The sequence below is a fragment of the Cibotium barometz genome, chromosome 23 (assembly GCF_041138505.1).
Source record: "Cibotium barometz isolate CiBa-2024 chromosome 23, ASM4113850v1, whole genome shotgun sequence".
NCBI lineage: Eukaryota > Viridiplantae > Streptophyta > Polypodiopsida > Cyatheales > Cibotiaceae > Cibotium > Cibotium barometz.
Genome location: NC_141068.1, coordinates 7,238,466 through 7,251,036, shown reverse-complemented (window position 1 = coordinate 7,251,036; position 12,571 = coordinate 7,238,466). Strand labels below are relative to the sequence as shown.

Here is a 12,571-nt window from a genome sequence, read left to right as displayed (position 1 = left end):
CCATCTTGCTTGTAGCTGCAATATGCTTTGTTTGGATACCCGTATGAAGACCACCCATCTGTTCTTGGCCTCGACATTTAATAGCCATCACAACCTGCATGGAAACAATCGCGATGTTAGGTTCCACCAATCAAAGAATTTTACCTGTTAGCACTGAGTTTGAGGCATAATGACACCACATGAACTCGAAACAATATTAGATTAAAGAATGCAAACCACATGAAGCAACCCATGGCAAGCATGCATAAGAAAATTACTCCCAAATGAGGGCATTTCTTGAACATATGTGCGTAGTAAGCTCTTGCTCTTCCATGATTGCAATGCAAAAACCTCTACCTGCATAATATAACTGCTCCTCCTCCTTTGTACCCATGCAAGTATTCAACATGGAAACACTGGTTGACTACAGAGTCAAACTACATGAATCGTAAGAAATGTAGAAAAACCACAACAAATTTGAACAAGAAAGAGGTTCTCTGCACCTATACGTGTAATGGGGAGCATGAATCTCAAGAGGCTTAACCATTAAGTTGATTTTAAGTTGATTAAACACACTTAAGAAAGATTAAACTACACAATCACAAGACCATAAACACTACACTAGGGGTCAAGGATGGATCAACCCCCCACCCCCCCCCCTTCCTTCTCTCTTTGGGTATTTTACTACCAAAAGAGTCTCTTGTACACGCTTGGAATGACCAAGAGCTACCTCGACCAGCTCATCAATTACAATTGAGAGATGAAAACATTCAAAGAGTAGTGTATCGGTGTACTAGATGGTTTGCCACACAAATGATCATGTAATCACAGACTTACCCACCACTGGAGGTAAATACACTCTCACATAGTTATCCTAAAAGCTGTTTCATCACATTGAAGTCTTCAAAATTTAAGCACAAATGGATACATGCTAAATCTACCTCTTTTCCATGCTTGTGTAGCGATAGGCCAGCCCCTCACACCTTCAAAACAGTACGGACAGCATTATGGAACCTTCAAATGTCATGTGCATGCCCCATAATAACACGTGGACATGCTTTCCCATTTCGGCCACTAACCGTGAAGAGTCCAAGGATGTGTATCGGCAGGAAGAACCCAACAAGGACACAAGGCCAGCAACCCCGAGATGCGCACACCCTTGCCTCGAGCATAGCAAGGGGAAGGGTGCACGAGTTTGAGTGCCTGTAGGTTGATGATCAGGAATGTGCACTGTTGAAGATTAATACAAGGATGCAACAAAAAAGATATTTAGGGCTCTTGTAAAGAGTTCCACTTTGTAGATGAATGTGGGAGAGGGCTTCACAATAATCCCACATGGAAACTTTTGAGAGTTCTAGAATTTTTGTATAAAAGGTGGCTCATTTGAGAGCATGGACACATTGGGCAAACTCATGTTTGAGCTCTCTTGAGACTAGCTCTCCCTCTTCTTCCATAGAGGTGCAAGCTCTTCTCACTCCCCATCTACATTGTTGTAAGTTCTATTCTTTTGTTAATTCAATGCAATGAGTTGATATGTGTCTCTCTTCTTTTGTCAAATCTCTAGTATGCATGTTTCTTATTGATAGCTTCAAGAGTTGTGTGCATGCTAGGGAAATGATTATTTGAGAATGAAGAATGCTAGATCTTGTGTAAGCAATAGCTAGGCTTTCTTCTTGTTTGGATGTATGGATGAATGGAATGTGGAGTTGAGCAATAGCAAGATTGAGCTTGAGTGTGTGATGAGTCTATGTCAATAGTAGTAGTTTTCTTCACATTCTCTCCATTAAATGGATAAGCTTTTGTGCACCGGTACGGGTTGAATCCCTAGCTCCGAAAGGGATGCAAATCCCATTGGATTGAGCTAAGTGTGGATCATACTACTCTTGCTACAAGTGAGAGAGTTATTCCGTCTCTCCATTGGCGCCGCTGCCGGGGAGAAGACTCAAAACCAGTTGAGAAGCTTGCATTACTACTACTATTTCTTTTTATTTTGAGGTTTAGGGCATTAAGTGTGTGATCTCAAGGGCGCCTTGTGTGTTTTCATTTTTTTTTTATGAGTAAGAAAAAAATTTAAACCCCATTGCGGTTGAGTAATCCCGCCATTAATCAGAATTTACGCACATTCTATTTTTGTATTTTTTGCAAGTTGGCATGGGATAGATAGGAAGTGTTGGAGGCGGCCTTTCTTTTATTGTTTTGTTGTGTTGTTATTTGGGGAGCCAACGCATCAAGCGCAGCAAAGGTAAATATATATATACATGCACATGTAAGGCGGCCAATAAGCTCAATATGAGCTGTCCGTGCTCGAGGAAAAAATAAAGAATATTTATCTATTGGAGCATGACTAACCGATTTGCTTGAAAGAAACGGGCAACTAAGGGTAGCCTTAAGAAAAAAGCCATTCTAGTTTCATCTATTGAAAGGAAAAAAAGATTGGTTCATTGGTGATTTGCTTGAAATTATAAATCTATATAAATATATATATATATATATATATATAGATTTATAAGGGCTGCATCAAACGTTAGCGCACAGGGCGCTGAAAAGCGGCGTGCAGCAGACGTTTTTTTTTTGGTGCAAATTTAAAAAAAAACAAAATCGTTTTTTTTTTAAACGTTGGTGTAGGCGGCCAGCGGCGATGGCGTAGGCGGGAAGAAGCGCTGAAGCAGCAGGCGCAGCCAGAGCAGAGGCGGTTTTTTTTTTTTAAGGAATATATATATATATATATATATATAATTTCCTTTTTACGTCTGACGCGGCAGCTGAGGGGTTCGGCTGTATCGAGCACTGTAGAGGGCGGCGTCTGCAAGAGAGGCGGCTGTGTGACGTAGAGGAGAAGAGAGTGCGTTGAGGCAAGAAGCCGCCTCAGAGCGTGGACAGCAGCCGAAGGCGGCTGAAGCACCGGCAGAAAAAGGGCATCGAAGGTGACTGTGTGAAGTGGCCGAAGGAGAAAGAAGAAGGTGGTGAAGAGGCCTCAGCTGCAGACGGCGGCTGGAAGGTGACTGTGTGGACGCGAAGGAGTAGAGGGCGGCTGTTGGCGTGGGGAGGCACAGTGCTTGTAAAGGCACCAGCACGCGAGTGAAGAAGGTGACTCGTCGGCGAGGAAGCAATGGGTGCGGTGGCTGCGGTAAGGAGGAAGCACGCTGCGAACTGAAGATGACGGTGAAGTGGTGAAGCATTAAAGGCATCAACTCTGTAGAAGGCGGTGGGGTGAAGAAGAGCAGCTGGCGCGTTGAAGACGTCCACGTGCGCCAGCGTGAAGTCCGGCGAGCGGCGAGCAAAAGATAAGGTAGGTGCAAATTTTTATTTTTATTTTTTTATTTTTTTTTAATTTTTCATGTTTTTTTTATTTTTTAAATAAAAAAATAATAATAATAAATATAAAAAAATAAAAAAAGAATATTTTTTTAAAAAAAATAGAGAAAGAAAAAAAGAAAAAAAAGAAAAACAAACAATTAAATATTTAAAAAAAAGAAGAAAAAAAGAAGAAAAAAAGATTTAAAAAAAAAGAAAGAAAAAAGAAGAAAAAAAAACAAAAGAAAACAAAAGAAAATTTAAAAAAAATCATAAATTAAGTGTTTTTTTTTTTGGAGTCTATTCTTTTGCATATTTTGTAATTTTTAATTTTCTTTTTTTTTTTTTAAGAAAAAAAAACAATTTTTATTTTTTGTATTTTTTGAATCCATTGTTCATTTTTTCAATTTCTGTAAAGTCTTGCATAATTAAAGTAGCTTGCATTTTTTTATTTTTTTTATTTTTTTAGAAGTTTTGTAAATGATGCATAATTAGTAAATTCATATTTTTTATATTTGGCACGAAATTTATTAGTTTAAAAAAAAACAACCAAAAAAAAACAAAAGAAAACAAAAGAAAATTTTAAAAAAATCATAAATTAAGTGTTTTTTTTTTAGGAGTCTATTCTTTTGCATATTTTGTAATTTTTAATTTTTTTTTTTAACATAATTAGTGTAACCTGCATTTTTTAATTCTTGTAACTTTGTGCATAATTAGTATTTTTTTTAGTGTGATTCATAATTTTGTGTATATTATAAAAAAAAAGTAAAAATCATAAAATCATAACATCATTTTAAAAAAAACATTTAAAAAACAAATAATAAAAAATAGGATAGATATTACACTACACATATTCTTTTTAGTTGCTTTTAGTGGTTAGGTAGGGTGAAAAATATATATATATATATACATATATATATATATATATTTCTATTTTTAAAAAAAAAAAACAAAACAAAACACAAAAACCAAAACCAAAACAAAACAAAAACACATAAAAAAACTAAAAAAAAATTTGACCTTATGCACTTGCGGTCGGGACGTCTTGTAGATTCTGCCATAGGGCCTAGGGCACCTTCTAGAGTACCTACGCAAGAAAGTGGGACCCAATCGGTAGGAAATTTGGCAGATATTGCTGAAACCCTTTCTGAATCCCAATCCGATACCCTTTCCTCTAGAACAACTAGTTCATTGTCCATGGACAATCTAGTGCCGACAAATAGTCATCCCGTAGCCCCAAATAGGACACCCTCAAGATCCTTTAATCCATTTGAAGCCGACACTATGGGATTAACACTCAATGTGAGACTCCAATATGTCTACACAAATGCTCAAGGAGCTGAGATCTTTAGGGACCCACAACAACGGTATCTTGTTAAGATAGCCGACATATTCTCAGAACTTGATAGAGCACCTCTAGTCAATGACCAGGGTAACATGTACATGGGTGGAGATGGTGTTCGCTACGAAGTCACCTACCATCCAAAAAAGGTAGACAAATTAGGGGAGCTCTCTAAAACCGAGTTCTTAGACTTATCAGAACTTTCCAGAGCAAGGGAGTTTAGAAATGACTGGCTCATTGAGCCGGACATGCCTGGACCATCCAATGCCCAGTCCTCAAAGCCATCCATAGATGATTTACTCCTTGTAGATCTAAATTTAGAAAGGGATAGGAAAGGCAAGAGCAAATTGGATCAGGGGGCTGAATGCCAATGGGAGTTTGTACGACAAATTCCTGTGACAAAGGTCTTACAGGATGACCCACTTCAAGAGGTCTATAAGGACTCGTTAGAGGGATATTATGCCACGACTAAATTGCCACAGCTAGATCTTCCTCTAGCTCATGTGGTGGTAGTTGAGAAGCGTACAGGACACATGAACAGAATAATTGATAAATGGGCCAATGAATACCGAACCTTAGATTGGAAAGAGATTCGGGAACTCACGTGGAAAGGACAACCATTATTCATGGAAGTGTTCTCAACAAATACAGCCAAACCAGAAGAGACAGCCTTTCTTGGAGAAACTGTTGCTCCTCCCCTACGAGAGTTCACTAGAGAGGGACCTTCAACATCTAAGTAGACCACTGCTAGTAGCCCAACTCTAGCACCAAGATATTGTCCTACACCAAATGTGCGACCACCGGTCACACCACAACAACATCTTTCTCATTATAACAATAGGAGGAGAGAGGAGCCAACTCGGCTTCCTATAAATGTACCTCCTAAAATGAGGGCGACAAGATCTTTGGGAGGGTTTGGTGAGGCTGGTAATAGGGTACCCACACCAATTTTGGAAACATGTGGACCATCTTTCCAAAGAGAGGAACAATTCCCACTAAGAGCGAGAGGTCGTAGGCCATATGACGAGTATTCAAGACAAGTAAGACCATCAACTCTTCAGAAACTGGTAAAGAAGTATGAAGGGTCGGGAGATCCATACGATCATGTAGCAGCTTTTAGGCAAGCAGTTCGAGCTGAGCAAGTTGCTGATAAGCATACTCAAATAGAAGGGTTTGGACTCACTCTTGAAGGAAAAGCCCTTGCTTGGTTTCAGGCATTAGAGGCTTCAGACAAAACTTCTTTACGAGTTTTGGAAGAGAGATTCATTGCTGCTTTTTCCTTGATGGGAATTCAACATGACACGGTAGCACACATCTACTCTTTCAAGCAAGGCGAGAATGAGAGTGTTCGAGACTGTGTAAATAGAATGAAGCAGTACATTAATCGTTGCCCAGAGGATGAGAAGCCCGCCCAAAGTCGATTAATTTCTCTCTTCTTAAAAGGCCTCAAAAATTCGACACTGCATACACATCTCTATGCGAAGAAGCATACAAGTTTCAATGAGTGTTGCCATGATGCTATGGATTTCACCGATAACTTCAAGTTCCAAGATGGTTCTGGCCCAGAGGTGAAACCTAGAAATCAGTGGGGTGATGACCAAAGTTCAGGGTCTAGCGCACTAGTAAATCCAGACCAGATAGCTAACCTAGTACTAAGGAGATTGGGACAGACCTATCGTCCACCCATGCAGCCACAACAACAGCAGCAGAGAATGAGGAGTGTACTTCCTACAGGCCCTCATCTTTGTGGAGCATGTGGCGGTGACCATAAAACAGAGGACTGTAATACCTTTTCTCCTCTAGTCACAAACCAACCCACAAAAAAGTGGTGCCAAGCCTGTGCATGGAACTTTACTCATACCACACAGGAATGTACTCGTATTGCGAGAATGAGACAGGAACGTGAGCAGCCGAGGGGTGGAGTGGCTCCACAAATGTATCAACAGTATACTAGTTTTGAACGTAAGCCACCGATGACACAAGAACAAGCACGACCTGTTCTTGGTGCTCAACCTCCTGCTCCAAGGACTGCTCCTGTGAGGGTTGTCGACTATGACAATTCAAATATGTGTAGAGAATTGGTAAACCCAGGCTATGTGGAAGAAGAATATGTATCATATTCATCCAAAGAAAATATCTTTGAAAGTCCCGCATACCCAAGCCAAGCACTGGAGATTCAACCAGGGGAACAAAACTCTTTAATGTTGCTAGGCGGCTACCAACCTAGGACTCCATGCCCCTCAGGTCAATGGCAGCCAAGGAAAGTAGAGGCCAAACCAATGGGCCCCTGTTATGAGTGTGGGGAACCCCATTGGGCTCGTGATTGTCCACATCGCTCTAGGCAAGCATCTCGATCCAATACAACAGTACAACAGTTTCCACCAATTGAAAGATATTGTCTAGGGTGTTGTGTAGAACACTTCCCAAAGGACTGTCTGCTGAAACCACATGAGGAAGGCACCTCTCAACCAAAGGTTTCACTCAACCTTGTAGGTACAGTTCCATCCCCACCTTCATCTGAGAATGAGGATGTCGTGCCACTTAGAGTCATGACTAGATCACAAACACGAAATGCAGAAATGCAAACTGATGAGACACCTCGAACTAGGGATGCAAAAACAAATCTAGTGGACAAGACCCTACAGTCCAGTAGAAAAAAAACCACTCGGAGGAAGAAGAACCGAAGCAAACAAACTAAAAGTGCATCCACTAGTTCTCAAGAAGCCTCTAAACAAAACATAAAGGATAAAACTTTTACATCCCAAGAAGTGCATGAGGAACATCAACCTCAACCTGGGCCTAGTGTTAAACAAGATGAGGCTAGTACGACTGAGGTTAGTTCTGGGGGTTCTGTTTTTGTGGATAAAGTGAATGAGACTCTAGAGGCCATCATTGATGCTCATAGAAGTCGCATTGCAGCTTTATCTGAGCTACCCAAAAAGCTTCAAGAATACCCAAACCCTCGTGAGGAGAAGATCAATTTAGCTGTACACCAGCAACTCATTAGGGAAGCTCAGTCAATACTTGAGGGACCACCACCACCTATTCCTCGGGGCCCAACCTCTCTTAAGCGAACATTAGAAACTATACCAGAAGTGTCGTCAAGTCGGGAAATGAAAAGTGAGCTCATTTCACAAGCTCCTAGCGTAAGGTCTGCATCAATTGACACCCAATTGAAAGATGAAATTCTGCCACCACCTAGCCTTGTCTTCCCATACAATGATGAAGTTATTGATGCTAATGAGGACATGGCAAATGAAATGTGGGCCGCAGTAACTGAGAAAATTAATGAGAACATGTCTTCTGTTAATTCGCCTCCATTCTCTGAGGTGGATTTTACCAGAGGCACGGAAAACAAATTTAGACACCCAAGCATCCAGGAGGAAGTTCAAACAATTGTTTCTCCTAGAAGTAAGCATACAATGAAAACCTTACCATCATATCTGGGAGAATATGAGAACTGTTCTCAAACCTTGAGGATACCCTCCATGCATAAAAGGTTGACTAAGGAGAAGGATATGAGTATGGTACAAGCTATTTTGTCAGCACCAGTGGCTTGTACCTTACCTTTGCTTGAGTTGATAAAGCTTAAACCAGAGTTGTGGAATGATATTGCAACATGTTTGTCAGAGCAGGTATGGCTACAAAAGGGTCACCATGAGTGTACTATACACCCTGTGACAAAGCATGTAATGCCAGTTCCTATCAACAAAGTAGGAAAATTTTGTGAAGACGATCAGGGAAATGCTACCCTCCCATTAGAAGTGCGAAAAGTATCTTCAACTGCAATACTTGATAGTGGCGCAGGAGTGGGCATTGTGACAAGGTCCATTTGGGAAAAATGGAGCAAACCAGCTATTAGGAGTACCAGGATGCGCTTGCAGCTAGCAGATGGAAGCTTAGAACATCCCCTTGGGCTGCTTGAGAACATATTGGTCACCACATGTGGGATTGAATATGAGCATACCTTTGCAGTAGTGGATTTTGGAAAGCATCCAAACTATGAAGTGATATTGGGTAGACCATTCATGCGACAATTTCAAATGATTCAAGATTGGGGATACAATTATTTGTACCTCCGACATGATTCTGTCATCACAAGGGTCAACCTAAGGAATCACTCATATCGTGATGTAACAAGATCTCCAATAGATGAGTTTGATTTTGCTTCATCCGAGGGCTCAAGAGTTACATTATCTGATGGGCGAGAAGATCTATGGATGTGTGGAGCCTCATGTAGGGATTTCAACACTGAGAGACTTAAGGGTAATCGAAGTGTATCAGACGAGGCATACATTCCACAACCCTTCCCTGAGCATTTAATTGATCCATTAGAATGGAGTCATGTCCTTGCAACATTATCGACATGTGCTTTACCAAAGCCAATTCAATTTTGTGACTCAGATGGATATGATATTATTCCTCTACGAATGGTTTTGACACTCGAATCTGCTAATGATGCTGATAAGGAAGATGGCTGGGACTCTGATTTTAATAATGAGGTGACAATCCCTGAGGAAGAGTTAGGAAAGGCACGCCTACTCTTGAGAGGAAGGGAGGTTCAGGTAGAGATCCCTAGAAGCCGACCTAAACGTAAATGCTGTAAGAGCCATAAAAGAACCCGTAGACAAGATGAGCGTGAACAACGTGAGAGACTGCAGAAAGAGAAGGAGGAGTCTAAGAGTGAAAACTCTCGACCACCACCTCACTTCTCAGGAAAGAACGGATATCTATACTATGTCCAAGCACAAGACAGTATCAAAGACCAAGTCAAACGATCAGATGGATTCCAAGCAGGGGAAAAGCTAACAACTGTTAGCAAAAATCGTAAAAAGACGAAGAAACAAAAATCAAAATTCAAGTCTAAAACTGATTCAAAAAAGAGTGTGGGAAGTGCAAAGACAACGGTTGAACAAAAAAATCTGATGCAAGATAGCAAAGGAGAGCTCAAAACCGCATGGTCTTCAATGAGTGAAGACTCAAGTGGACAAGAGCAAGGTCTAAATGTTCCTCCCAATTTCACACAGTACACTCTTCAAGATCTGAAGATTGTTCTTCAACAGCCCATACGTCAAAAACCAAGCGTGCCAGGGATTTCATACGATGGTCCAGAGGATGCAAAAAAGATTGATATTGCTAAGCCAGGAGAAGAGCCTCGCTATGTGTGGATTGCCACAGACTTGTCCTTAGATGAGGAGAAGTTATTAATACAAACAATAAAGGAGTTTCGTGATGTTTTTGCTTGGAGTTATAAAGACCTCAAAGGAGTTGATCCAAGCATATGTCAGCATACAATTCCATTGCGAGAGGATGCAAAACCCTCCAAGCAACGTCCTTATACTTACAATGAAAACTTTGCACGGAAGATAAAGGAAGAAATAGACAAGCTCTTAGAGGCAGAATTTATCTATGAGATTGAACACACTGAATGGGTCTCCCCTATTGTAGTGGTGCCCAAGAAAAATGGAAAACTTCGAGTAAGTGTCAACCTCAAGAAGGTAAATGCAGCTACTGTGCGTGATCATTACCCACTTCCAATCACGGATCATGTTCTGGAACGAGTTGCAGGGAAAAAGGCATATAGTTTCTTGGATGGATTCTCCGGGTACAACCAAGTGTCAATTGATCCAAAGGATCAACACAAGACAGCCTTTGCTACTGAAGATGGCATCTTTGCCTATCGTGTTATGCCATTTGGTCTAACAAATGCGCCAGCAACCTTTCAGCGGTTAATGAGTCATGTATTCAAGGAGTACCTTAGGCAATTTCTTGAGATTTTCATGGATGATTTATGTGTTCACTCACAAGAGCGTGATGATCATATAGAACACCTGAGACTTGTATTTCAAAAGTGTCAACTTTATCGTATATGCTTGAATCCTGACAAGTGCAAATTCATGGTAAGACAAGGGAAAATTTTGGGCCATATTGTTTCTCGCAATGGGATTTCAACAGATATGGATAAAATTGATGTCATTGTCTCATTACCTCGGCCTATCAACCCTAAAGGGGTACAAACATTCATGGGACATTGTGGCTATTACCGTAGATTCATCTACATGTATGCTGTCCTAGCCAGACCGTTATATGCTCTTCTTGTAAAGTTTAATTGGACTGATGAGTGTGAGGAATCCTTTGAAAAGTTGAAGCAAGCATTAGTGACTGCACCCATTTTACGGGCACCAGATTGGAACCAAATCTTTCATGTCCATATTGATGCTTCCAACTTTGCAATTGGATGTATTTTGGCTCAATCAGGTGAACACAATAAGGATTTCCCAATCTCATATGCTAGTCGACAGTTGAACAATGCTGAGAGGAATTACACCACAACAGAAAGAGAAGGATTGTCCATGATATATGCAGTGAAAAAGTTTTGCCATTACCTTTTGGCAAACAAATTCATATTTTTTGTGGACCATCAAGCATTGCTATATTTGGTGAATAAACCTTGTGCAACTGGAAGGATAGTGAGGTGGTTTATTATCCTTCTTGAGTTTGATTTTGAAGTTGCAGTTCGAAAAGGAACAACTCATCTAAGGGCAGATCATTTGTCTCGAATCACCTCTGGCGAAGCTCCTGTGGGTGTGGATGATGATATGTTAGATTCAACACTTTTCCTTGTAGAGACAGCTCCTAGATGGTCTGAATCCATTTTAGAAATTTTGACAAGTGGGCAAATACAACTAGCGGGTCCTAATGTGGACCTATGGCGACCATTCAAGCTAATCTCAGGGAGATTATATCGTCAGGGTAATGATGGAGTGTTGAGGCTTATACCTAACCCCGACCAATATGAGGAGATCTTGGAATGGGCACATGCGGGTATAGATGGAATCCATGCATCAGCTACCACTTGTGTGCGACGTATATCTCAAGATGGGCAATGGTGGCCTACCATGCATACAGATGCTGAAACATTTGTTCGTAACTGTGCTTCATGTAAAATTCAGAAGCCAATTCATAATGTCACATTATTCCAAATTTCAACTACACCAAGTTGGAGTAAGTATATTGTGGACTACCTTCAGCATGGTCATTTGGATCAAACAATTCCTAAACATCGAAAGCAGGCTATTAAAATTGAAGCGGCAAACTATATGCTGATAGAGGGCCCACTCTACAAGAGGGGCAAGGATGGCAACTTACGCATGTGTGTATGTGAAGCTGACTATCTGAAAATCTTAACTCATGCACATGCAGGTGTTGGGGGTGGACACTTTTCTGGTAATACCACAGCTAAGTTGATTAGGTGGTCTGGGCTTTGGTGGCCAACCTTACAAATGGATGCCGAAGAATATGTGAAACGTTGTGACGATTGTCAAAGGACCAAACCTCCCATCACAAAGGACAATATGCCATTGCGGCCTATGTTAAGCACACGTGCTTTTGCAAAATGGGGTATTGATTTTGTCGGTCCCATTAAACCTCCAGCTCGTAACACGCATGCAGAATATATTATAGTCGCAACCGACTATTTGACTAAATGGGTAGAGGCAAAGGCAACAGTCAAAAATGATGCCAGAACCACAGCTAAGTTCTTGTATGAGTACGTATTTACACGCTATGGCTTACCTATTGAGATTGTTAGTGATCAAGGTGTACACTTTGTAAATGAAGTCATAGAATTTTTGCTTCAAGAATTTATGGTAATTCACAAGCGTTCTGCACTCTATCATCCCCAGACCAATGGACAAGCCGAGAGTACTAATAAGATTCTCTGCACAGCACTCACAAAGATTGTTGAGGGACATAGGACTGATTGGGAGCAGAAGTTGCACTCAGTTCTCTGGGCATATAGGACAGCCTATAAAACATCTGTGGGCACAACCCCATTTGAACTTGCTTTTGGGCTAGATGCAATTCTTCCCATTGAATTTCTTGTACCTACTCTACGAGTAGCTAAACAATTGGATTGGACTGGTCATGAGCTTTCACAACGCGTTGACGAATTGG

At 40.8% G+C, this 12,571-nt stretch overlaps 1 protein-coding gene across 1 annotated transcript in view; it reads right to left on the bottom strand.

The window, feature by feature from the left end:
• LOC147625576 (2-isopropylmalate synthase A-like) overlaps positions 1-12,571 on the bottom strand; it is a 56,917-nt gene that overhangs the window by 10,075 nt on the left and 34,271 nt on the right. The window contains exon 4 of the mRNA XM_086817088.1: positions 2-94. Within this exon, the coding sequence (XP_086673214.1) occupies positions 2-94 (93 nt within the window). The remainder of the gene's footprint in view (position 1; positions 95-12,571) is intronic.